General features: G+C 46.0%; 1 protein-coding gene across 2 annotated transcripts in view; it reads left to right on the forward strand.

Moving 5' to 3' along the window:
* The window catches only part of SMAP1 (small ArfGAP 1), a 568890-nt gene that overhangs the window by 207689 nt on the left and 334542 nt on the right, over positions 1 to 26659 (forward strand). For both annotated transcript variants that reach the window (XM_063916783.1, XM_063916784.1), the window contains exon 3: positions 12199 to 12284. In XM_063916783.1, the coding sequence (XP_063772853.1) occupies positions 12199 to 12284 (86 nt within the window). The remainder of the gene's footprint in view (positions 1 to 12198; positions 12285 to 26659) is intronic.

A 26659-nucleotide genomic window follows, 5' to 3' on the forward strand; every position in this document is an offset into this window, starting at 1 on the left:
CAAGTCCTGGCGGGGATCTGAAGAAAATGGCGCTGACTCCTGTATGAGGGCTAAGGTCCGCCCCTTCCCGGCGCGCTTAAGCCGGCTCAAATGAAATTTAAAAAAAAAAAAAAAAAAAAAAAAAAATATATATATATATATATATATATATATATATAAATATAAATAAATGAGCTGGGGAACCTATATCTATAGGGAGTAATCCCCTGTTTGTCTAAAACGCAGCCCAGGGCGCCCCCCCTGCGCCCCGCACCCACAGAAGCCGTTGGTGTGTGGGAGCCACGGAGCGCAGCGCGCACCCTGCGGTACCCCGGCGGGCGAAGACACCCGGTGTCCGGGTATGTTCCCCCGCCCGGGATCATTCACTAAATGCTGCCCAGGGCGCTCACCCCCAGCGCCCTGCAGGCCGATGGCGTGCGGGAGCAGGGAGCCCGTTCGCGGCGCACTGGCGGGGCGGGCACCGAAGTATGTCCCCCGCCAGTGAACTACATAATTTACAAATTTATATATACTGCCAAGGGCGCTCCCCCCCCCCCCCTTCCCCAGCACCCTGCAGGCCGAAGGTGTTTGTGTGGGAGCAGGGAGTGCAGCGCTGCCGCTCCCTCCCTTTCGCGTCACACTGGCGGGGTGAACATACCCGGTGTTCGGGCACCGAAGTATGTCTCCCCCCCCCCCCCCCCCCCCCCAGCGATCTACATATTATATATGCTGCCCAGGGTGCTCCCCCCCCAGCGCCCTGCACCCTGCAGGCCAATGGTGTGTGTGTGTGGGAGCAGGGTGCGCAGCGCTACCGCTGTTGCTCCCCCCTGCGGCACACTGGCGGGGTGAACATACCCGGTGCCCGGGCACCTAAATATGTCCCCCCGCCAGCTTTTAGACTCTCAGCAACATGCCCCCAGGGCGCTCCCCCCTCCCCCTGCACCCTGCCAGAGACGTTGGTGTGTGGGAGCATGGAGCGCAGCGCTACCGCTGCTGTTACCTCCGTTACTGAAGTTTTCTGCCGTCACTGAAGTCTTCTATTCTTCCAATACTCACCCGGCTTCTTTCTTCAGGCTTCTGTGAGGGGATTGACGGCGCGGCTCCGGGAACAAGCAGCTAGGCGCACCAAGTGATCGAACCCTCTGGAGCTAATGGTGTCCAGTAGCCAAGAAGCAGAGCCTTTAAACTAAGAAGAAGTATGTCTGCTTCTCTCCCCTCACTCCCACGCTGCAGGGAGCCTGTAGCCAGCAGGTCTCCCTGAAAATAAAAAAACCTAACATAAAGTCTTTCAGAGAAACTCAGTAGAGCACCCCTAGTGTGTGACCCATCACTCCTGGGCACAAAGTCTAACTGAGGTCTGAAGGAGGGGCATAGAGGGAGGAGCCAGTTCACACCCAGTTTGAGTCTTTATAGTGTGCCCAAGCTCCTGCGGATCTGTCTATACCCCATGGTCCTTTTGGAATCCCCAGCATCCTCTAGGACGTATGAGAAATATATATGGGTTTATCAGTCATTAGTCAGTATTCCAGATAAGAAAATTACTCCCTTTGCCAAGCGTACACCTTGCTAAGGTGAGGGAGTTTATACATCTACCTACTGGATGTCTCTGTTGTCAGAGTTACTAAAATCTATGTACAACCTGTTGTAAAATTTTCACGCTAAAGATTTTTATGAATTTCTTTGCATTAAATATTTTTATTATAATTGGCCTTGGGCCATTTGTTTGGGTGACTTTCTGGTGAGGGGTTATCCACTGCAGGAACCCAAGGAATCCAATTATCTATAGTATAAGATACACCTACTTGGAAGGACTTCCGCTTTATCTATACATCTAACAGAGCGCGCTCAGGAACTGTTTTTCTTATTCTATGTATGTTTGAGATCTGGCAACGGAGGTCTCGCCTGTAGTGCTGCTGGTTCTACGAGCGCAAGATAAGGATATTTTTGTGTTTTGTGTGTGTGTGTGTGTGTGTGTATATACATATATATATATATATATATATATATATATATATATAGGAGAAAGGCAATACTCGGCACTCCTGAGAAATGAATGAAAGCAACTTGCTCCGGTGCCCTGTCTGCGGGTAGCCAATAAACGTGAATATGGATAACCGGCACTCTTAGAGACTATTAAATCAATTGACACAGCACAGCAGCTTCAGTCAACGTTTCAGGAATCACTCCTTTTATCAAGACCATAAGCATACAGTACAAAACAAACATATAAATAACTTACCTAACACCACGTGCATTCCTCACACCTCCGCTCTCCGGGACCCAGTGACGTCATCGGCGCGCGCCGGCGCCGGCAACCTGCGTCCTCAGGGGGCGGAGCTGTACGGAGCCCATCACCATGACACCCAGCTGTGAAACCCAAACAAATGCCAGATTAAGTAAATAACCACTTAATTCTACACGGAGCAGAGATCACAAGTGCAGCAAAACGGAACCATCTGGTCTAAGCATAATAAAACAATTGGATAAAGCCAAATAGCCACCGTAAACAGGGAAATACAGAATATATATCTATGAGGCATCAATCAATGACTTAATGCCCTTGTGCAGTACCAACTTAGTTTTGCTGGTGCATGTACAGCTGAACTTAAATAAGGTGCAGCCTAAAAGCAAAAACTGCACCATATGTAAAACATCATATAGCAACTGTAGATGTTATAATTAGAGAAAGCACGTATATGATAGAATGTCATTCAAGCCCAGTGGTTTGACAGTCTGTAGTAGATATATCCAGCGGGCCTCCTTCTGCAGTAAAATCTTTCCACGGTCGCCGCCTCTTTTAGATTCTGGTACTCCATCTATAATTTTATAGCGGATCGATGCCAGGCTATGATGGCAGTCTTTAAAGTGGCGAGCGACCGGTTGATCCGACCCTTTACCCTCTAGAGCAGCTCTAATACTAGAGCGATGGAGGGCTATCCTTTCTTTGAATTGGCGAATCGTTTTGCCAATGTATAGTAGCCCACATGGGCATTTAATGTAGTATATCACATAGCGACTGGAGCACGTATATGGAGCTGTAATCATATATTTCTTGCCTGATCTGGGATGGTGAAAAAACTGTCCTGTTTCCAGACTGGTGCATGTAGTGCAACCTAGGCACCTATAGTTACCAGGCTTGCGTGTTAAGAAATGTGTAGTCATGCTCTTATTAAAGTTAGAAATGTCATTATGGACAATAATGTCTTTGATGTTTTTGCTCCTACGGAATGCTGGGAGGATGGACGTAGTTTCAAAACTTGGCAGGGTTCTATCTTTCGATATTATTGGCCACATTCGTTTGGCGGATTTGACCGTATGTGCACTATTAGTGCTGAAGTCCTGGGGCCAAACAATCCGATCACTGGGGTCCTTAGAGGACTTTTTACTTAATAGATCAGCCCGATTTTTGGAAAGCGCCTTCTCTTTAGCTTTCTTGAGGAGGTTCAGTTGGTAACCCCTTGCACAAAACTTGCGAATCATAATGTCCATCTGGGCACTTGCGTCCCTCCTGTCACTGCAGATGCGGTGGATCCTCAAAAATTGGGAGTATGGCAACCCCCACTTCATTGCTGGGGGGTGATGACTGTTAGCATGTAAGGTAGTGTTCCTGTCTGTGTCTTTGACGTACAGTGTTGTATGTAAAGCATGATTGTGGTCCTGTGTGACGGTTACGTCAAGATAATGAATGGTATCGTAACTGGAAATGAAGGTGAATTTGATGGAAGCATCCAGCAGGTTCACCTGGTGCATTGCACTACTGAATTCCTCAATTGAACCGGACCACAAGATGAAGATATCATCAATGTAGCGATGGTAACACTTGATTTTGTTCGCCATCATGGGGTTAGTCAGGAACAGGTCCTTTTCTACCTCACACATGAATAGATTGGCCAGGCTTGGAGCTACACAAGAACCCATTGCACATCCAGACTGCTGTTGGTATAGTTTACCATCAAAAATGAAATAGTTACGTTTCAACGTGAGCTCAAGAAGATGGATGAAGAAATTAATGTCAGGCCCAGAATAACTTATATTGCCAGTGATGCAGCGCCTGATGGCTTCAACCCCCCGAAGGTGGGGGATGTTGGTGTATAAGCTAACGACGTCTACTGTACACATCAAAAATTTGTCTGGCAGTGGGCTGAGTGCCTGAATATTCGTCAAAAAAGCAGTAGTGTCCTTAAGACATGTTGCTTGCTCACTGACTATCGGCTGCAAAAACATATCTAAATATTTAGATATTGTATAGTAAAGTGAATCACGTGCAGCGATAATGGGACGACCGGGAGGGCAAATTGGGTTCTTGTGCAGCTTAGGGATAGTGTAAAGAACCGGGGTCACTGGCCAATCTTGGGTCAAGACTAACTGAGTCTTAAGATCTATTACATTCATGTTGACCGCTTCTTTCAACACTGCATCTATTTCAGCCTTATATTTGACAGTTGGATCCTCTGTCAATAGCTGGTAAGTGCACGTATCTGCAAGTTGTGTGTAAATTTCTGATCTATAGGCGCTAAGATCTTGTACCACTATACCCCCTCCCTTATCCGCCGGGCGGATAACTATATCAGTGTAGGAACCTAAAGCTTTTAAGGCCTTTTGTTCTGTAACTGACAAATTTGTGCCACCAGTGTGATTTGGAGGTGCTTTTTCATCATAAATATTATTCATATAATTGATGAAGCATTTAATGTTGGGATTGTGGGAAACTGGATCAAATGTTGAAGGTTTGAACAAGGCAGGTGTAGTGGACGTCTGTTGCAGGCTGTCAGCAAAATGTTCCTTCAGCCGTAGTCTGCGTCCGAACTTGTATAGGTCAATTTTGTCACGAAAAGGATCTGGACTGTGAGTCGGAACATACGACAGACCCTTATTCAATACTGTCACTTCATCACTCGTGAGGGTCCTAGAAGATAAATTGAAAACTAAGTTTTCTTGTTCGCCGTCCTTGTGGATTTGGCGCGCCCACTGTCCACCACGCCGGGTGTACCTCCTTTTTTGGGGTTTCGTTGACCCCTGGTAGTTACCCCCACCGGGGGTTTTTTGGAGTTTTTTGACTGCTGGGCGCCTGCACATTCCGCCTCACTGGATGAAATTGCACTGGAGTTTTCAGTGTCTTGATTGAATTTGGTGTGTCTTCTGAATCTGGGTTTTTTGTGCGTGCCACTAGTATTCCGATTGTAGGCCCAGCTGTACACTAGGTTTTCCTGGTAGTCTCTGTCCACCGTATTACGTTTGGCTTTTTTAAATTCAATAAGATCTGTCCTGTACTTGGACAGGTCCACCGTCAATTTTTCAAACAATACTCGTGACGTATCCGCACTGATTAAATCGCCATGTGTCTGTTCAAATGTGGCAATTTTGTCTTTAGCACTGTTTAATTCCCGACGAGATTCCTCTATCACCAAGAGGATGAGGTCGTAAGAACACTTATTCAGCACTGCCGCCCACCGTCTGCAAAATTCAGGGTTATGACGGCCAATCGTTGGGGTGTTGCGGATGCGAAAACCTCGTGGGATTTTTTTGTCACGGTAATAATCTGATAGGGTTACACCATGGAAATAGAAATCTATTTCACGTTTCTTGAGTTTGTCCAATTGAAAAAAGATTTGCTCAGCTGTGTCTCCCCCGCAGGAATCCTTGAATTTATCTGTAAATAAAATCGTGTCCGCTTCTGAATCGGTTAGGCTGAGAGCTTCTCCGACAGGCAGGATAACATTGTGAAAACCAGGAACGACATCTGAGTTTGACATAATCCAGCAACTTCACCTGACAGGTTAAAATCAGTGATGGTCACCACACTTGGAACAACCAGATTAGGGTGCCTTAGTAACACATACTTGGATGCATACTGGCTCTCCGGGACCCAGTGACGTCATCGGCGCGCGCCGGCGCCGGCAACCTGCGTCCTCAGGGGGCGGAGCTGTACGGAGCCCATCACCATGACACCCAGCTGTGAAACCCAAACAAAAGTAAGTAAATCTGGCATCACTGGGTCCCGGAGAGCGGAGGTGTGAGGAATGCACGTGGTGTTAGGTAAGTTATTTATATGTTTGTTTTGTACTGTATGCTTATGGTCTTGATAAAAGGAGTGATTCCTGAAACGTTGACTGAAGCTGCTGTGCTGTGTCAATTGATTTAATAGTCTCTAAGAGTGCCGGTTATCCATATTCACGTTTATTGGCTACCCGCAGACAGGGCACCGGAGCAAGTTGCTTTCATTCATTTCTCAGGAGTGCCGAGTATTGCCTTTCTCCAATATTTACCATACAGTGGATTGCATCCAAGTATGTGTTACTAAGGCACCCTAATCTGGTTGTTCCAAGTGTGGTGACCATCACTGATTTTAACCTGTCAGGTGAAGTTGCTGGATTATGTCAAACTCAGATGTCGTTCCTGGTTTTCACAATGTTATCCTGCCTGTCGGAGAAGCTCTCAGCCTAACCGATTCAGAAGCGGACACGATTTTATTTACAGATAAATTCAAGGATTCCTGCGGGGGAGACACAGCTGAGCAAATCTTTTTTCAATTGGACAAACTCAAGAAACGTGAAATAGATTTCTATTTCCATGGTGTAACCCTATCAGATTATTACCGTGACAAAAAAATCCCACGAGGTTTTCGCATCCACAACACCCCAACGATTGGCCGTCATAACCCTGAATTTTGCAGACGGTGGGCGGCAGTGCTGAATAAGTGTTCTTACGACCTCATCCTCTTGGTGATAGAGGAATCTCGTCGGGAATTAAACAGTGCTAAAGACAAAATTGCCACATTTGAACAGACACATGGCGATTTAATCAGTGCGGATACGTCACGAGTATTGTTTGAAAAATTGACGGTGGACCTGTCCAAGTACAGGACAGATCTTATTGAATTTAAAAAAGCCAAACGTAATACGGTGGACAGAGACTACCAGGAAAACCTAGTGTACAGCTGGGCCTACAATCGGAATACTAGTGGCACGCACAAAAAACCCAGATTCAGAAGACACACCAAATTCAATCAAGACACTGAAAACTCCAGTGCAATTTCATCCAGTGAGGCGGAATGTGCAGGCGCCCAGCAGTCAAAAAACTCCAAAAAACCCCCGGTGGGGGTAACTACCAGGGGTCAACGAAACCCCAAAAAAGGAGGTACACCCGGCGTGGTGGACAGTGGGCGCGCCAAATCCACAAGGACGGCGAACAAGAAAACTTAGTTTTCAATTTATCTTCTAGGACCCTCACGAGTGATGAAGTGACAGTATTGAATAAGGGTCTGTCGTATGTTCCGACTCACAGTCCAGATCCTTTTCGTGACAAAATTGACCTATACAAGTTCGGACGCAGACTACGGCTGAAGGAACATTTTGCTGACAGCCTGCAACAGACGTTCACTACACCTGCCTTGTTCAAACCTTCAACATTTGATCCAGTTTCCCACAATCCCAACATTAAATGCTTCATCAATTATATGAATAATATTTATGATGAAAAAGCACCTCCAAATCACACTGGTGGCACAAATTTGTCAGTTACAGAACAAAAGGCCTTAAAAGCTTTAGGTTCCTACACTGATATAGTTATCCGCCCGGCGGATAAGGGAGGGGGTATAGTGGTACAAGATCTTAGCGCCTATAGATCAGAAATTTACACACAACTTGCAGATACGTGCACTTACCAGCTATTGACAGAGGATCCAACTGTCAAATATAAGGCTGAAATAGATGCGGTGTTGAAAGAAGCGGTCAACATGAATGTAATAGATCTTAAGACTCAGTTAGTCTTGACCCAAGATTGGCCAGTGACCCCGGTTCTTTACACTATCCCTAAGCTGCACAAGAACCCAATTTGCCCTCCCGGTCGTCCCATTATCGCTGCACGTGATTCACTTTACTATACAATATCTAAATATTTAGATATGTTTTTGCAGCCGATAGTCAGTGAGCAAGCAACATGTCTTAAGGACACTACTGCTTTTTTGACGAATATTCAGGCACTCAGCCCACTGCCAGACAAATTTTTGATGTGTACAGTAGACGTCGTTAGCTTATACACCAACATCCCCCACCTTCGGGGGGTTGAAGCCATCAGGCGCTGCATCACTGGCAATATAAGTTATTCTGGGCCTGACATTAATTTCTTCATCCATCTTCTTGAGCTCACGTTGAAACGTAACTATTTCATTTTTGATGGTAAACTATACCAACAGCAGTCTGGATGTGCAATGGGTTCTTGTGTAGCTCCAAGCCTGGCCAATCTATTCATGTGTGAGGTAGAAAAGGACCTGTTCCTGACTAACCCCATGATGGCGAACAAAATCAAGTGTTACCATCGCTACATTGATGATATCTTCATCTTGTGGTCCGGTTCAATTGAGGAATTCAGTAGTGCAATGCACCAGGTGAACCTGCTGGATGCTTCCATCAAATTCACCTTCATTTCCAGTTACGATACCATTCATTATCTTGACGTAACCGTCACACAGGACCACAATCATGCTTTACATACAACACTGTACGTCAAAGACACAGACAGGAACACTACCTTACATGCTAACAGTCATCACCCCCCAGCAATGAAGTGGGGGTTGCCATACTCCCAATTTTTGAGGATCCACCGCATCTGCAGTGACAGGAGGGACGCAAGTGCCCAGATGGACATTATGATTCGCAAGTTTTGTGCAAGGGGTTACCAACTGAACCTCCTCAAGAAAGCTAAAGAGAAGGCGCTTTCCAAAAATCGGGCTGATCTATTAAGTAAAAAGTCCTCTAAAGACCCCAGTGATCGGATTGTTTGGCCCCAGGACTTCAGCACTAATAGTGCACATACGGTCAAATCCGCCAAACGAATGTGGCCAATAATATCGAAAGATAGAACCCTGCCAACTTTTGAAACTACGTCCATCCTCCCAGCATTCCGTAGGAGCAAAAACATCAAAGACATTATTGTCCATAATGACATTTCTAACTTTAATAAGAGCATGACTACACATTTCTTAACACGCAAGCCTGGTAACTATAGGTGCCTAGGTTGCACTACATGCACCAGTCTGGAAACAGGACAGTTTTTTCACCATCCCAGATCAGGCAAGAAATATATGATTACAGCTCCATATACGTGCTCCAGTCGCTATGTGATATACTACATTAAATGCCCATGTGGGCTACTATACATTGGCAAAACGATTCGCCAATTCAAAGAAAGGATAGCCCTCCATCGCTCTAGTATTAGAGCTGCTCTAGAGGGTAAAGGGTCGGATCAACCGGTCGCTCGCCACTTTAAAGACTGCCATCATAGCCTGGCATCGATCCGCTATAAAATTATAGATGGAGTACCAGAATCTAAAAGAGGCGGCGACCGTGGAAAGATTTTACTGCAGAAGGAGGCCCGCTGGATATATCTACTACAGACTGTCAAACCACTGGGCTTGAATGACATTCTATCATATACGTGCTTTCTCTAATTATAACATCTACAGTTGCTATATGATGTTTTACATATGGTGCAGTTTTTGCTTTTAGGCTGCACCTTATTTAAGTTCAGCTGTACATGCACCAGCAAAACTAAGTTGGTACTGCACAAGGGCATTAAGTCATTGATTGATGCCTCATAGATATATATTCTGTATTTCCCTGTTTACGGTGGCTATTTGGCTTTATCCAATTGTTTTATTATGCTTAGACCAGATGGTTCCGTTTTGCTGCACTTGTGATCTCTGCTCCGTGTAGAATTAAGTGGTTATTTACTTAATCTGGCATTTGTTTGGGTTTCACAGCTGGGTGTCATGGTGATGGGCTCCGTACAGCTCCGCCCCCTGAGGACGCAGGTTGCCGGCGCCGGCGCGCGCCGATGACGTCACTGGGTCCCGGAGAGCGGAGGTGTGAGGAATGCACGTGGTGTTAGGTAAGTTATTTATATGTTTGTTTTGTACTGTATGCTTATGGTCTTGATAAAAGGAGTGATTCCTGAAACGTTGACTGAAGCTGCTGTGCTGTGTCAATTGATTTAATAGTCTCTAAGAGTGCCGGTTATCCATATTCACGTATATATATATATATATATATATATATATATATACACGTGTATATTCTCATACGTGTGTGTGCAATGGTTCCCTGGGTGGAGACTGGAGTGCCGCCCCCCCTCCAAGCAGTAGAACCCAGGCAGCAGTCAGCGGTCTTTGTGAGTATATTAATGTATTAACGTACAAAAGGCATAGTGTACTGACGTTTCAACGCCACACAAGGTGTGTGTTTTCAAGCCTACAGCATAGCACCTTGAAAAAAAAAAATGCCCTGGACGGTTTGGAAACAATCGGTACACTATGCCTTTTGTACTTAAATACATTACTTTACTCACAAAGACCGCTGAGTACCGCCTGGTTCCTACTGCATGGAGGAGGGGTGACACGCCAGTCTCCACCCAGGGAACCATTGCACAACACACACGCACACATGCACACATACTGCACATACATATATAAGCACATACACACCAACACACATATATAAATTAATACAAGTAGAAACATACACACAATTATATGCATACCAGGGGCTGGGAGCAGAAGGACAGCAATGTGAGGACGGAGGGAACTGCTGTGGCTGAGCATGCGCAGCCAGCAGCTCCCCCATCCACCCCTCTGGACATTCTATAGTAGAGAGCTATGGTAGCGCTATGTTGCAGCAGCTCCGCAATCGCAGCTTTTAAGTGTGTCTCCATCTCAAGAATAGAAGACTCAGCTCATCAGGGGGAGTTTACAGGTACTTGGGACCCCCCCACTTGCGCCACTGTTTACGCCTAAGTCTGTGCAATCTGTGAGAAGTTTTGGGAGCGGAAGCCAGACTGAAGTGGGTGTAATAGATTGTGAGAGGCAGGTGTGTGCAAGTCTCTCAAGCAGCTTATAAAATGAAAGCAGATAAAATGAAAGAGAGCTATATAGATACTATACACACAATATAGGCATGCTGCATATCAGAAGCTGCTTGTGCATCCTATTACATTACAGTGCATCTAAGACACCTTTCTGCTGCAAAAATGACGCTCTGCGCTACCGAGGACTGCCACAGCATGGCACGACTTGAAGGGCTGTTTAGCGTGACTGCAGCAAGGATGTATATCTGTAGCCCATCAATTGGTGCCACTGTAAAATTGACATACAGTTGTTGCGTCTAGTCGGGAACACGTTTAAGACTCCCGGCATTCATTTGGTGCATTTTTCCCTGAAAATGAGTCTTATTCATATTGCTATGCAAATAAAACACACAAGCAGACTCTGCTGATTAAAATGATATGCGACATGCCTATATTTTGTGTGGGACCGCTGCTGTATCCTCATACGAAATGCTACTTTCAGGGCCGGTTCTTGGGCGCTGTGCGCCCCGGGCGACAATAGGGGGCGTGGCTACATACAGGGGGCGTTGTCATTTACGCCCCCTGTACAGACTGAAATGATGTGCTGTGCGCGATGACGTCATCGCGCACCGCACAGCAAAGGTCCTCTCCACGAAACACGTCTAGTTCCCTTCGTGGAGAGGACCTTTGCTGTGCGGTGCGCGATGACTTAATCGCGCACCGCACAGTAAAGGACCTCTCCACGAAGGGAAACTAGACGCGTACGCGTCTAGTTTCTCTTCACAGCTGCAGAGGGGGGCAACGGGCAGCGGGGGGCACAGCAGCAGCGGAACTTGCCCTGGTGCGGCGCCCTCCGGATGGCGCCCTCCGGAAGGCGGCGCCCCGGGCAAAAGTCCTGCTTGCCCGTGGCAAGATCCGCTACTGGCTACTTTACAGTGTTTTCCTGGAAATTGTGTCTTCTCCACATAGCGATGTAAATAAGATGTAGTTTTGCCAGCATCTCCCAGTGCATGGCATTTTAAGGCTCAATGTATGAGGACATAGCTGTATGTTTAAGCCAATTGCAAATTGGATTGGTTCCACCTGTCTGGGCAATAGTAGGTGCAAGTGGCAATCCTAGCTGCCAGTTTTGTGCTGGAGGGGTTGGAGTGTTAAAAGTGGATAGTAGTTAACAGAAGTTAGATACTGCTTGATAGACAAATGGGTACAGAAAGCGCGCGATTGTTGTGTTCTGCAGCCTCAGACGCATGGAGATATGCACGGGTGAATTCTCTTCCATTTCTGTTTCGTCATCAATGACTGTTCACAAAAAAATTCTTGGTGCACATTTAATGTCTGTTTTTGAACTAGAATATGTAACACTATTTTTTTTTTCTTTAGTGTATGCAAGATATGGGAAACACAAATGCAAGACTGCTTTATGAAGCCAACCTTCCTGAAAGCTTTCGAAGACCTCAGACGGACCAGTATCCTTTTACAATGAGATTTTAAATCTGTAACATGTAGCAATTAAAGCTGCAGTGTGCTGTATTTCTCACTCATGGTACTTTTCATCTCCACATTGTATTCTCTTATTTTTGGGGCATGGCAGTTCACACCATTAGAAATAAGATTATCTGACATTACATTTTTCTCATACGTCGTAGAGGATGCTGGGGTTCACTTAAGTACCATGGGGTATAGACGGTTCCGCAGGAGCCATGGGCACTCTAAGACTTTTCAAAGGGTGTGAACTGACTCCTCCCTCTATGCCCCTCCTCCAGACCTCAGTTTTAAAAATGTGCCCAGGCCGACTGGATGCACTCCAGGGGAGCTCTACTGAGTTTCTCTGAAAAGGCTTATGTTAGGTTGTTTATTTTCAGGGAGGACTGCTTGCAACAGTCTCCCTGCTTCGTGGAACTGAGTGGGCAGAAGTGGGAACCAACTTCCTAAATAGTTCATGGCTCTGCTTCTGGCTGACAGGACACCGTTAGCTCCTGAAGGGTACTGAACGCTAGCTGTGCCTAGATGCTCACTCCCACAGCATGCCGTCACCCCCCTCACAGAGCCAGAAGTCAGAAGATAGGTGAGTGTTAATAGAGAGATCTTCAATCAAGGTGACGGCTAAAGGTACCGCGCGGCTGGCGAGAGCGCAGCGCGCCATACTGCCCACACAACACAGGCACTGCAGGGTGCAGGGCGCGGGAGGGGAGAGAGGGGGGTGGGGGCGGGGGCGGCCCAAGCAGCGTGAAACCTTATAAAACTGGTAGAAAAGGGGCATAAGATGCCGAGGCACAGCCCTACCCCCGCCAGTATAAATATAGTTATCAGAATCTGAGGAGAAACGCGCCATTGCGGGGGCGGAGCTTCCTCCTCAGTCAGCCAGCACACTGCTCAGCGCCATTTTCGCTCTCTCCTCAGGCTGCAGAGACAACGCTGGTCCTCCTCCACTACTGAATACAAGTATCCGGGTGCAAAACAGGGGGGGGGGGGGGGGCACAGTAAAATTGGTGCTTTATATTGTGTATTTACATTATAAAAAAGCGCTGCATATCAGTGGGCATTTTATGTTTCACAGGCATTGTGTTACTGGCGCTGGGTTTGTGAGCTGGCTGCTCCTATGTGTGTCCTTCTGACAGATTTTACTGTGGGTCTGTCCCCTATAAGTCCCGGAGTGTCTGTGATGTGTGTGACATGTCTGAGGCAGGGAGTTTTTCCCCTGAGGGAGCCATTTTAGGGACACAGAGTTGTAATGTGGTGACGCTGCCGGCACACCACGATCCTGAATGGGTGAAAGAAATGCGTGATAGTGTGAATCATATCAGTAGGTTATAGATAAGTCTGAGTATCATGCAGAAAGCTGGAGAAAATCAGTGGAAGATGTTTTTTTTCAGGGTTCTGCTTTCTCATCCGCACATAAGAGACAGTTTGCAAACATTGTACATACTGATACCGACACGGACTCTGATACCTGTGTCGACGATAGTGATTCCAGGGGGATAGATTCTAAATTGGCAAAAAGCATACAATATATGATTGTTGCTATAAAGGAGGTCTTAGAAGTTACGGAATCCCCCTACTGTACCTCAGGAGAAGGCTTTTTTCTATAAGGAAAAGAAATGTAGGGTAACTTTCCCTCCTTCCCACAAGCTAAATACTCTTTTTGAGGGAGTTTGAGTGAATTCTGAAAAGAAATTTCATATTCCCAAAAGGATTCAGATTGCTTATCCTTTTCCATTAGAGGACAGGGAAAGATGGGAGTCACCCCCGGTGTTAGACAGTGCACTGTCAAGGTTAACAAAAAAGGTGATTCTCCCTGCACCTGGGACGGCTTCACTAAAGGAGCCGGCAGACCGCAAAATGGAGACTACGTTAAAATCTATTTATGTGGCCAATGGTACGCTGCTCAGACCTACCATTGCTTGCGCGTGGGTGAGTCGTGCTATCGAAAAATGGTAAGATAACTTGTCATCGGAAATTGACATGATTGATAGAGACAAGATACTCCTAACGTTAGGTAATATCAAAGACGCTGCCGCATACATGCTGAAAGCTATGAAGGATATTGGACTCTTGGGTTCAACAGCCACTGCCATGGCAGCATCGGCTCGGAGGGCATTGTGGATTCGTCAGTGGAATGCTGATGCAGATTCCAAAAGAAATATGGAGCCTCTCCCGTATAAAGGCGAGGCCTTATTTGGTGATGGGCTGGATGCGTTAATCTCGCCGGCTTCCGCAGGTAAGTCGACATTCTTGCCTTATGCTCCTGCACCGGCGAAAAAGACACATCACTCTCACATGCAGTCCTTTCGGCCCAACAAATACAAAAAGGCCAAAGGTTCCCCCCTTCTTTGCAGGTAGGGGAAGGGCTAAAGGAAAGAAATCTGCAGCGTCTCCAGGATCCCAGGAGCAGCAGTTAACCCCTGCTTCTTAAAATCTGCAGCATGATGCTGGGGCTCCCTTGTGGGAGTCCACTCGCATGGGAGCACGTCTGAAACTTTTCAGTCAAATCTGGATTCAATCTGGCCTGGACCCATGGGTCTTACAAATAGTGTCCCATGGGTACAAACTGGAGTTTCAAGACGTCCCCCCATGCCGATTTTTCAAATCAACCTTGCCAGCTTCTCTTCCAGAAAGAGAGGCAGTAACAACGGCAATTCAAAAATTAGGTCAGGATCAGGTCATTGTCCTGGTACCCTTGTCACAGCAAGGAGAAGGTTTTTATTCAAGCCTCTTCGTAGTTCCGAAGCCGGACGGCTCGGTCAGACCGATTTTAAACCTGAAAAAACTGAATCTCTACCTGAAAAGGTTCAAGGTCAAGATGGAATCCCTGAGGGCAGTGATTTCCTGTCTGGAGGAGGAGGACTTCATGGTGTCAGTAGACATAAAGGATGCTTATTTGCATGTTCCCATTTATCCTCATCACCAAGCTTATCTGAGTTTCGCAGTACAGGATTGCCATTACCAGTTCCAGACATTGCCGTTCGGACTTTCCATGGCACCGAGGGTATTCACCAAGGGATGGCGGAGATGATGGTCCTCCTTCGTCAAAAAGGAGTCAATATATCTCCTGATAAAAGCGAGATCCAGGGAACAGTTGCTGCAGAACATCGCACTCTCCCTGTCAATACTCCAACAACACGGTTGGATCATGAATTTTCCAAAGTCGCAGTTGGAACCAACGACAAGATTGTCCTTTTTAGGGATTATTCTGGACACAGAAGTACAGAGAGTATTTCTTCCAGTGGAAAAGGCTCTGGAAATACAGAAAAATGGTCAAACATATATTGAAACCAACAAGCGTGTCGATCCATCAATGCATTCGGTTGTTGGGGAAAATGGTAGCGGCCTACGAAGCCATATTTCATGCCAGAGTATTCCAGTGGGACCTGTTGGACAAATGGTCCGGATCCCACCTGCACCGGAAAATATTCTTGTCCCCCAAAGCCAGGATTTCGCTCCTGTGGTGGCTACACAGTTCTCACCTATTCGAAGGACGCAGGTTCGGGATTTAGGACTGGGTCCTGGTAACCACTGATGCAAGTCTCCGAGGCGGGGGGGAAGCTTCCAAGGAAAATGGTCAAGTCAGGAAGCCTGCCTTCACATAAATGTTCTGGAATTGAGAGCCATTTACAACGGCCTTCTACAAGCGGTACATCTTCAAGATCATCCCGTGCAGATCCAGTCGGACAATGTAACAGCAGTCGCGTACATAAACAGGCAAGGCGGAACAAAAAGCAGAACGGCAATGGCAGAGGTGACAAGGATTCTCCTCTGGGCAGAAAGACATGTAAGAGCTCTGTCAGCAATTTTCATTCCGGGAGTGGACAACTGGGAAACAGACTTCCTCAGCAGACATGATCTCCATCCAGGAGAGTGGGGCCTCCACCAAGAAGTCTTCGCAGAGGTGGCAAGTCTTTGGAGAGTTCCTCAAGTAGACATCTCGTCTAAACAAGAAACTTCAGAGATATTGTTCCAGGTCGAGAGACCCTCAAGCAGTAGCAGTGGATGCACTGGTGACCCAGTGGGTGTTTCGGTCGGTATATGTTCCCACTGATTCCAAAAGTTCTCAAGATAATAAGAACAACAAGAGTTTGAGCAATCTTCATTGCCCCAGACTGGCCAAGGAGGGCTTGGTATCCAGATCTTCAGGAGTTACTCATAGAAGATCCTCGGCCTCTTCCTCCTCGAGAGGACCTACTACAGCAGGGGCTGTGTGTATGTATCAAAACTTACCGCGGCTACGTTTGACGGCATGGCTGTTGAGCGCCGGATCCTAGCCCGAAAGGGTATTCCCAAAGAAGTCATTCCCACTCTTATTCAGGCCAGGAAGGGAGTAACGTCTAAACATTACCACCGTATTTGGAGAAAATGTGTCTTGGTGTGAATCCAAGAAGGCTCCTACTATTTTCTGCAGGCTGGTGTGGATGCGGGCCTTAGATTGGGGTCAATCAAGGTCCAGATTTCGGCCTTATCCGTTTTCTTCCAAAAACAATTGGCCTCCTTTCCAGAAGTTCAGACGTTCGTGAAAGGGGTTCTGCACATCCAGCCTCCATTTGTGCCTCCAGTGGCACCATGGGACCTTAATGTGGTGTTGTAGTTCCTTCAATCAGATTGGTTTGAACCTCTGCAGGAGATAGAATTGAAGTTTCTCACTTGGAAAGTGGTGATGCTTTTGGCCTTGGCATCCGCAAGGCGGGTGTCTGAGTTGGGGGCCTTGTCTCACAAGAGCCTTTTCCTGATCTTCCATGAAGATAGGGCAGAGTTAAGAACTCGTCAACAATTTCTTCCAAAGGTGGTTTCGTCCTTCCACATAAATCAACCTATTGTGGTGCCAGTGGCTACTGACACTTTCACTGAGTCAAAGTCTCTAGATGTGGTTAGAGCTTTGAAGATTTATGTCGCAAGAACAGCTCGGATACGGAAAACAGAGGCTCTGTTTATCCTGTATGCTCCCAGCAAAATTGGGTGTCCTGCTTCTAAGCTATTGCGCGCTGGATCAGAGGGACGATTCAGCATGCTCATTCTACGGCAGGCTTGCCGGTACCGAAGTCGGTGAAGGCCCATTCTACTAGGAAAGTGGGCTCATCCTGGGCGGCTGCCCGGGGCGTCTCGGCTTTACAACTTTGCCGAGCAGCTACTTGGTCAGGGTCAAACACATTTGCAAAATTTTATAAGTTTGACACTTTGGCTGATGATGACCTCAAGTTTGGTCAATCGGTGCTGCAGGGTCATCCGCACTTTCCCGCCCGTACTGGAGCTTTGGTATAACCCCATGGTACTGAAGTGGACCCCAGCATCCTCTAGGTCAGGCATTCCCAACCACGGTCCTCAAGGCACACCAACAGTGCAGGTTTTAGTGATATCCAGGCTGCAGCACAGATGGTTAAATCAAAATAACTGAGCTACTAATTAAGTCACCTGTGCTGAAGCCTGGATATCACTAAAACCTGCACTGTTGATGTGCCTTGAGGACCGTGGTTGGGAATGCCTGCACTAGGACGTATGAGAAAACAGGATTTTAATACCTACCTGTAAATCCTTTTCTCCTAGTCCGTAGAGGATGCTGGGCGCCCGACCCAGTGCGTACTTTACCTGCAGTGTGTTCATTATAGTTACACAAGTTGTGTTAAATTTGTTTTCAGCATGTTGCTGCAATTGGTTTATGCCTGTTGGCGTGTGTTATTTTGAATGCCATGTTGTGCGACATGGTTGAGGTGTGAGCTGGTATGAATCTCACCATTAGTATAAAAGTAAATCCTTTCCTCGAAATGTCCGTCTCTCTGGGCACAGTTTCTATAACTGAGGTCTGGAGGAGGGGCATAGAGGGAGGAGTCAGTTCACACCCTTTGAAAAGTCTTAGAGTGCCCATGGCTCCTGCGGAACAGTCTATACCCCATGGTACTGAAGTGGACCCCAGCATCCTCTACGGACTAGGAGAAAAGGATTTACCGGTACGTATTAAAATCCTGTTTTTTTTCTTATTTGGCTGTTTATAATGCTTCCAGTGTACGGTTACTGGATAGATACATTAAAACACAAATGTTAAATGTGTTTAAAAGCAAAGCATCCTACAAGCATGAAATTGCCTACCGACTGATAGAGAAGGTAAACCTAAAATAAATAACTATTTTAGGAATTTAAAGTTTCATCTTCAACCTCTACAGAGTGAGTATACCTAAATATACCTTCTACACCTCTTTGAATTGCATTCAAATAATCCCCTCCATGCATATGGGTGCATGTTTCCATACCCAGCTCCTACAGTCACAAAGTGCAAAGATACTGCCATCCTTCACAGTAGTCTTTGGCCTAGATACCCTGTGTTTCTCTGTAGTCATAAACGTGTATACACAAATGGCACAACCACTGCAGGTGGTGCATGGTTTTTACACTTCGATGGCATGCTTGTGTTTTTTTGTTTTTTTTGCAGATTTTTGCAAACTACAGTAAGGAAGGAATTCAATCAGCCGTGGGACTTACCACTGGCATTTAGCGCCCGAGTTAAGAGCGCAAACCTATTTAATTATTGCCCGTCGTACTCGCCAGGGGTGCATTTAACAGAGGGTGTGAAACAGAATTTAAGTGCACTCTCTGGGCTTTCTGCACATTATAATTGCGTAGTGCTGGGCACTTATCTTCAGAGCTTTTACTACCATACAGATCATCATAGACAGCATTCTAACAATTGACTGTGGTAAAGTCCTCTATGATTGTGTGGGGCAGTTCCAAATGGGCGCAATATCAAGGCAAAGCTGCCTATTGTCACAAAGAAAAGACACCCAACTTTTCGCAATGAAATAGACAAAAATATGACAATAATGGCACTAAGGCAATGTTCCACATATACTTAACAGGTCTCCAGTCTTTTAGTCCTTATTCACTTTGTGACTCCAGCATACATATACAAAAAAAAAAAAACAGAAGAAAACAACAAATGTGTAAAAAGTCTCTGTTTCCTTTTCTTGTCAGAAAGAAAGTATCTTTGATTTTTAAAGGTGGAATGTAGTAGTTCTAACTAGAGATGAGCGGGTTCGGTTTCTCTGAATCCGAACCCGCCAGAACTTCATGTTTTTTTTCACGGGTCCGAGCGACTCGGATCTTCCCGCCTTGCTCGGTTAACCCGAGCGCGCCCGAACGTCATCATGACGCTGTCGGATTCTCGCGAGGCTCGGATTCTATCGCGAGACTCGGATTCTATATAAGGAGCCGCGCGTCGCCGCCATTTTCACACGTGCATTGAGATTGATAGGGAGAGGACGTGGCTGGCGTCCTCTCCGTTTAGAATAGATTAGAGAGACACTTGATTTACTAATTTTGGGGAGCATTAGGAGTACTCAGTACAGTGCAGAGTTTTGCTGATAGTGACCACCAGTTTTATTTATAATCCGTTCTCTGCCTGAAAAAAGCGATACACAGCACACAGTGACTCAGTCACATACCATATCTGTGTGCACTGCTCAGGCTCAGGCCAGTGTGCTGCATCATCTATTATCTATATATATAATATTATATATATCTGTCTGACTGCTCAGCTCACACCGCTTATAATTGTGGGGGAGACTGGGGAGCACTACTGCAGTGCCAGTTATAGGTTATAGCAGGAGCCAGGAGTACATAATATATTATATAGTGAGTGACCACCAGACACACAGTGCAGTTTATTTAATATATCCGTTCTCTGCCTGAAAAAAGCGATACACACAGTGACTCAGTCAGTCACATACCATATCTGTGTGCACTGCTCAGGCTCAGGCCAGTGTGCTGCATCATCTATATATATATATTATATATCTGTCTGACTGCTCAGCTCACACAGCTTATAATTGTGGGGGAGACTGGGGAGCACTACTGCAGTGCCAGTTATAGGTTATAGCAGGAGCCAGGAGTACATGATATTATATTAAAACAGTGCACACTTTTGCTGCAGGAGTGCCACTGCCAGTGTGACTAGTGACCAGTGACCTGACCACCAGTATATATAATATTAGTAGTATACTATCTCTTTATCAACCAGTCTATATTAGCAGCAGACACAGTACAGTGCGGTAGTTCACGGCTGTGGCTACCTCTGTGTCGGCACTCGGCAGCCCGTCCATAATTGTATATACCACCTAACCGTGGTTTTTTTTTCTTTCTTTATACATACATACTAGTTACGAGTATACTATCTCTTTATCAACCAGTCTATATATTAGCAGCAGACACAGTACAGTGCGGTAGTTCACGGCTGTGGCTACCTCTGTGTCGGCACTCGGCAGCCCGTCCATAATTGTATATACCACCTAACCGTGGTTTTTTTTTCTTTCTTTATACATACATACTAGTTACGAGTATACTATCTCTTTATCAACCAGTCTATATATTAGCAGCAGACACAGTACAGTGCGGTAGTTCACGGCTGTGGCTACCTCTGTGTCGGCACTCGGCAGCCCGTCCATAATTGTATACTAGTATCCAATCCATCCATCTCCATTGTTTACCTGAGGTGCCTTTTAGTTGTGCCTATTAAAATATGGAGAACAAAAATGTTGAGGTTCCAAAATTAGGGAAAGATCAAGATCCACTTCCACCTCGTGCTGAAGCTGCTGCCACTAGTCATGGCCGAGACGATGAAATGCCAGCAACGTCGTCTGCCAAGGCCGATGCCCAATGGCATAGTACAGAGCATGTCAAAACCAAAACACCAAATATCAGTAAAAAAAGGACTCCAAAACCTAAAATAAAATTGTCGGAGGAGAAGCGTAAACTTGCCAATATGCCATTTACCACACGGAGTGGCAAGGAACGGCTGAGGCCCTGGCCTATGTTCATGGCTAGTGGTTCAGCTTCACATGAGGATGGAAGCACTCAGCCTCTCGCTAGAAAAATGAAAAGACTCAAGCTGGCAAAAGCACCGCAAAGAACTGTGCGTTCTTTGAAATCCCAAATCCACAAGGAGAGTCCAATTGTGTCGGTTGCGATGCCTGACCTTCCCAACACTGGACGTGAAGAGCATGCGCCTTCCACCATTTGCACGCCCCCTGCAAGTGCTGGAAGGAGCACCCGCAGTCCAGTTCCTGATAGTCAGATTGAAGATGTCAGTGTTGAAGTACACCAGGATGAGGAGGATATGGGTGTTGCTGGCGCTGGGGAGGAAATTGACCAGGAGGATTCTGATGGTGAGGTGGTTTGTTTAAGTCAGGCACCCGGGGAGACACCTGTTGTCCGTGGGAGGAATATGGCCGTTGACATGCCAGGTGAAAATACCAAAAAAAATCAGCTCTTCGGTGTGGAGGTATTTCACCAGAAATGCGGACAACAGGTGTCAAGCCGTGTGTTCCCTTTGTCAAGCTGTAATAAGTAGGGGTAAGGACGTTAACCACCTCGGAACATCCTCCCTTATACGTCACCTGCAGCGCATTCATAATAAGTCAGTGACAAGTTCAAAAACTTTGGGTGACAGCGGAAGCAGTCCACTGACCAGTAAATCCCTTCCTCTTGTAACCAAGCTCACGCAAACCACCCCACCAACTCCCTCAGTGTCAATTTCCTCCTTCCCCAGGAATGCCAATAGTCCTGCAGGCCATGTCACTGGCAATTCTGACGAGTCCTCTCCTGCCTGGGATTCCTCCGATGCATCCTTGCGTGTAACGCCTACTGCTGCTGGCGCTGCTGTTGTTGCCGCTGGGAGTCGATGGTCATCCCAGAGGGGAAGTCGTAAGCCCACTTGTACTACTTCCAGTAAGCAATTGACTGTTCAACAGTCCTTTGCGAGGAAGATGAAATATCACAGCAGTCATCCTACTGCAAAGCGGATAACTGAGTCCTTGACAACTATGTTGGTGTTAGACGTGCGTCCGGTATCCGCCGTTAGTTCACAGGGAACTAGACAATTTATTGAGGCAGTGTGCCCCCGTTACCAAATACCATCTAGGTTCCACTTCTCTAGGCAGGCGATACCGAGAATGTACACGGACGTCAGAAAAAGACTCACCAGTGTCCTAAAAAATGCAGTTGTACCCAATGTCCACTTAACCACGGACATGTGGACAAGTGGAGCAGGGCAGGGTCAGGACTATATGACTGTGACAGCCCACTGGGTAGATGTATGGACTCCCGCCGCAAGAACAGCAGCGGCGGCACCAGTAGCAGCATCTCGCAAACGCCAACTCTTTCCTAGGCAGGCTACGCTTTGTATCACCGCTTTCCAGAATACGCACACAGCTGAAAACCTCTTACGGCAACTGAGGAAGATCATCGCGGAATGGCTTACCCCAATTGGACTCTCCTGTGGATTTGTGGCATCGGACAACGCCAGCAATATTGTGTGTGCATTAAATATGGGCAAATTCCAGCACGTCCCATGTTTTGCACATACCTTGAATTTGGTGGTGCAGAATTTTTTAAAAAACGACAGGGGCGTGCAAGAGATGCTGTCGGTGGCCAGAAAAATTGCGGGACACTTTCGGCGTACAGGCACCACGTACAGAAGACTGGAGCACCACCAAAAACTACTGAACCTGCCCTGCCATCATCTGAAGCAAGAAGTGGTAACGAGGTGGAATTCAACCCTCTATATGCTTCAGAGGTTGGAGGAGCAGCAAAAGGCCATTCAAGCCTATACAATTGAGCACGATATAGTAGGTGGAATGCACCTGTCTCAAGTGCAGTGGAGAATGATTTCAACGTTGTGCAAGGTTCTGCTGCCCTTTGAACTTGCCACACGTGAAGTCAGTTCAGACACTGCCAGCCTGAGTCAGGTCATTCCCCTCATCAGGCTTTTGCAGAAGAAGCTGGAGGCATTGAAGAAGGAGCTAAAAGGGAGCGATTCCGCTAGGCATGTGGGACTTGTGGATGCAGCCCTTAATTCGCTTAACAAGGATTCACGGGTGGTCAATCTGTTGAAATCAGAGCACTACATTTTGGCCACCGTGCTCGATCCTAGATTTAAAGCCTACCTTGGATCTCTCTTTCCGGCAGACACAGGTCTGCTGGGGTTGAAAGACCTGCTGGTGACAAAATTGTCAAGTCAAGCGGAACGCGACCTGTCAACATCTCCTCCTTCACATTCTCCCGCAACTGGGGGTGCGAGGAAAAGGCTCAGAATTCCGAGCCCACCCGCTGGCGGTGATGCAGGGCAGTCTGGAGCGACTGCTGATGCTGACATCTGGTCCGGACTGAAGGACCTGACAACGATTACGGACATGTCGTCTACTGTCACTGCATATGATTCTCTCAACATTGATAGAATGGTGGAGGATTATATGAGTGACCGCATCCAAGTAGGCACGTCACACAGTCCGTACTTATACTGGCAGGAAAAAGAGGCAATTTGGAGGCCCTTGCACAAACTGGCTTTATTCTACCTAAGTTGCCCTCCCACAAGTGTGTACTCCGAAAGAGTGTTTAGTGCCGCCGCTCACCTTGTCAGCAATCGGCGTACGAGGTTACATCCAGAAAATGTGGAGAAGATGATGTTCATTAAAATGAATTATAATCAATTCCTCCGCGGAGACATTGACCAGCAGCAATTGCCTCCACAAAGTACACAGGGAGCTGAGATGGTGGATTCCAGTGGGGACGAATTGATAATCTGTGAGGAGGGGGATGTACACGGTGATATATCGGAGGGTGAAGATGAGGTGGACATCTTGCCTCTGTAGAGCCAGTTTGTGCAAGGAGAGATTAATTGCTTCTTTTTTGGGGGGGGGTCCAAACCAACCCGTCATATCAGTCACAGTCGTGTGGCAGACCCTGTCACTGAAATGATGGGTTGGTTAAAGTGTGCATGTCCTGTTTTGTTTATACAACATAAGGGTGGGTGGGAGGGCCCAAGGACAATTCCATCTTGCACCTCTTTTTTCTTTTCTTTTTCTTTGCATCATGTGCTGATTGGGGAGGGTTTTTTGGAAGGGACATCCTGCGTGACACTGCAGTGCCACTCCTAGATGGGCCCGGTGTTTGTGTCGGCCACTAGGGTCGCTAATCTTACTCACACAGTCAGCTACCTCATTGCGCCTCTTTTTTTCTTTGCGTCATGTGCTGTTTGGGGAGGGTTTTTTGGAAGGGACATCCTGCGTGACACTGCAGTGCCACTCCTAGATGGGCCCGGTGTTTGTGTCGGCCACTAGGGTCGCTAATCTTACTCACACAGCTACCTCATTGCGCCTCTTTTTTTCTTTGCGTCATGTGCTGTTTGGGGAGGGTTTTTTGGAAGGGACATCCTGCGTGACACTGCAGTGCCACTCCTAGATGGGCCCGGTGTTTGTGTCGGCCACTAGGGTCGCTTATCTTACTCACACAGCGACCTCGGTGCAAATTTTAGGACTAAAAATAATATTGTGAGGTGTGAGGTATTCAGAATAGACTGAAAATGAGTGTAAATTATGGTTTTTGAGGTTAATAATACTTTGGGATCAAAATGACCCCCAAATTCTATGATTTAAGCTGTTTTTTAGTGTTTTTTGAAAAAAACACCCGAATCCAAAACACACCCGAATCCGACAAAAAAAATTCGGTGAGGTTTTGCCAAAACGCGTTCGAACCCAAAACACGGCCGCGGAACCGAACCCAAAACCAAAACACAAAACCCGAAAAATTTCAGGCGCTCATCTCTAGTTCTAACTCCACCCAAATTCCTGACAGATGTGTATCCCTGATAGCAAGAACAATCACACCACGTGGTATCCACAAAAGCACTAGAAGCTTACTTTTGCTTACATATAAGCCTGTATTTTGTAGGCACATATTTCCCCTTCTATCTTTGCGCTCCAGACCTCCACAGCCGTATAATGACAATAGGCATATGTGGGACAGTTAAAAGCAAAAAAAGTTTTAATAATTAAAAGCAGGTGATGGCCTAACAGTGACAGAATCAGAATGCATGTGGGCAAAAAGTATAATTTGCATATACAACATAAAGGACATGATGGAATCCCGGGACTTACTCCTATATGCAGCCCAAGCTGTATCTGTCCGATTTGTCACCTGGTCTCAAACGCATTTCGACGCTCTAGGCGTCTTTTTTATATATTTGTCTCTTGTGGTATACAGTTAGCTACAGTATCTATGCATACTTGACTCTCAGCTGGATTTTGTGAATGCATACACATTCATATTAATATCATCTAAATAACTTTGCAGCCTCATACTTTTTCCCACAAGGAGGAGCTAGCCGTCATTAACAATTTGTATCCCAGGTGTGGGATCACACGTTTTAATATTCGTCTGCTTACCAAGTGTTTGGATGTATTCGCTATTCTGCTGGAGACTACACCTTAATGGGAATTACCCCCGTTCCTGATGATTCTAATCAGACATTGGTTAAGGATGGTAATGTAATATGTAATGATTTTATCAACTGAGGGTTTGGTTCGAGCAACTTTTTATTGTAACTTTCAGATTTTCAGCTAGTCCATATTTATAGGATGCTACATTGAAATATTTACAAATCTGGTCAGTATTTTTTGGATTATATGTGTTAAATTTTGTTTATTTAGAATATATTTGTGAATTAATACATAACAGACTGGCAGTTTGTTTTTGTAGGTCAGCATAATTGACTCTTGTCATGTGTTAACAAGGAATCTGCTGTCTGCCTTGCTGTGGGTTATGATTGAATAGTTTTGGGCACTTAACCTGGGAGGTGAAAACCCCATATATAATTGAATTCCCCCCTAAGTGTCTTGAAAACATATTTATAGATATCATATGAATGAATGCATGGAGTTTGAAAGACTCATGTTTGCATAGCTTAAACTTTTTTTTTGTTAGTAAGTTTTTTTTATTATTGTAAGGTTAAGTGGTCAGTTTGAATACATACAATATAAGAATGCATTATGTCGCTCGATGTAGGGCCATATATAGTGCACATATTACCCATACATACAGTAGGCTAACATGTATTTTCCTGTGCACCCTAATGCAGGGGTTGATATAGAGTGCCATAGCCGGCATTCACAACACAATAGTGCATTGCAGGCATCATTCCCACATCACATGTAATTGAATTGGCCCCATACGACAACTGATCTTTCTAAAACTTGAAGGGGCAATTCAACCAATATGGGGGGACCACCACTTTTCATCTATTTGTAATTCTGAATGATAGTGTGAGCCTTCTTGTGCTGCACACTGATGGCATGGCCCTGTACAGCAGAATAGTCGTGGGGGATCCAAAATAAAATAAAATGTGCTACCAAATCACTTTGACTAAGAGGAGATGCAGTGTTGCTAAGCTACAGATCATATTGCCTGTCAAATATTTGGTTTATGTCCATAAAATTACGGTACTTATTGTGAACTTTGTATGAAAAACAGTACGTGAGTATGCAATAAAATATACATGACCATATTGTTAAATAAACTATCAACTTTCCAT

This window comes from Pseudophryne corroboree, chromosome 4, assembly GCF_028390025.1.
Source record: "Pseudophryne corroboree isolate aPseCor3 chromosome 4, aPseCor3.hap2, whole genome shotgun sequence".
NCBI classification, from domain to species: domain Eukaryota; kingdom Metazoa; phylum Chordata; class Amphibia; order Anura; family Myobatrachidae; genus Pseudophryne; species Pseudophryne corroboree.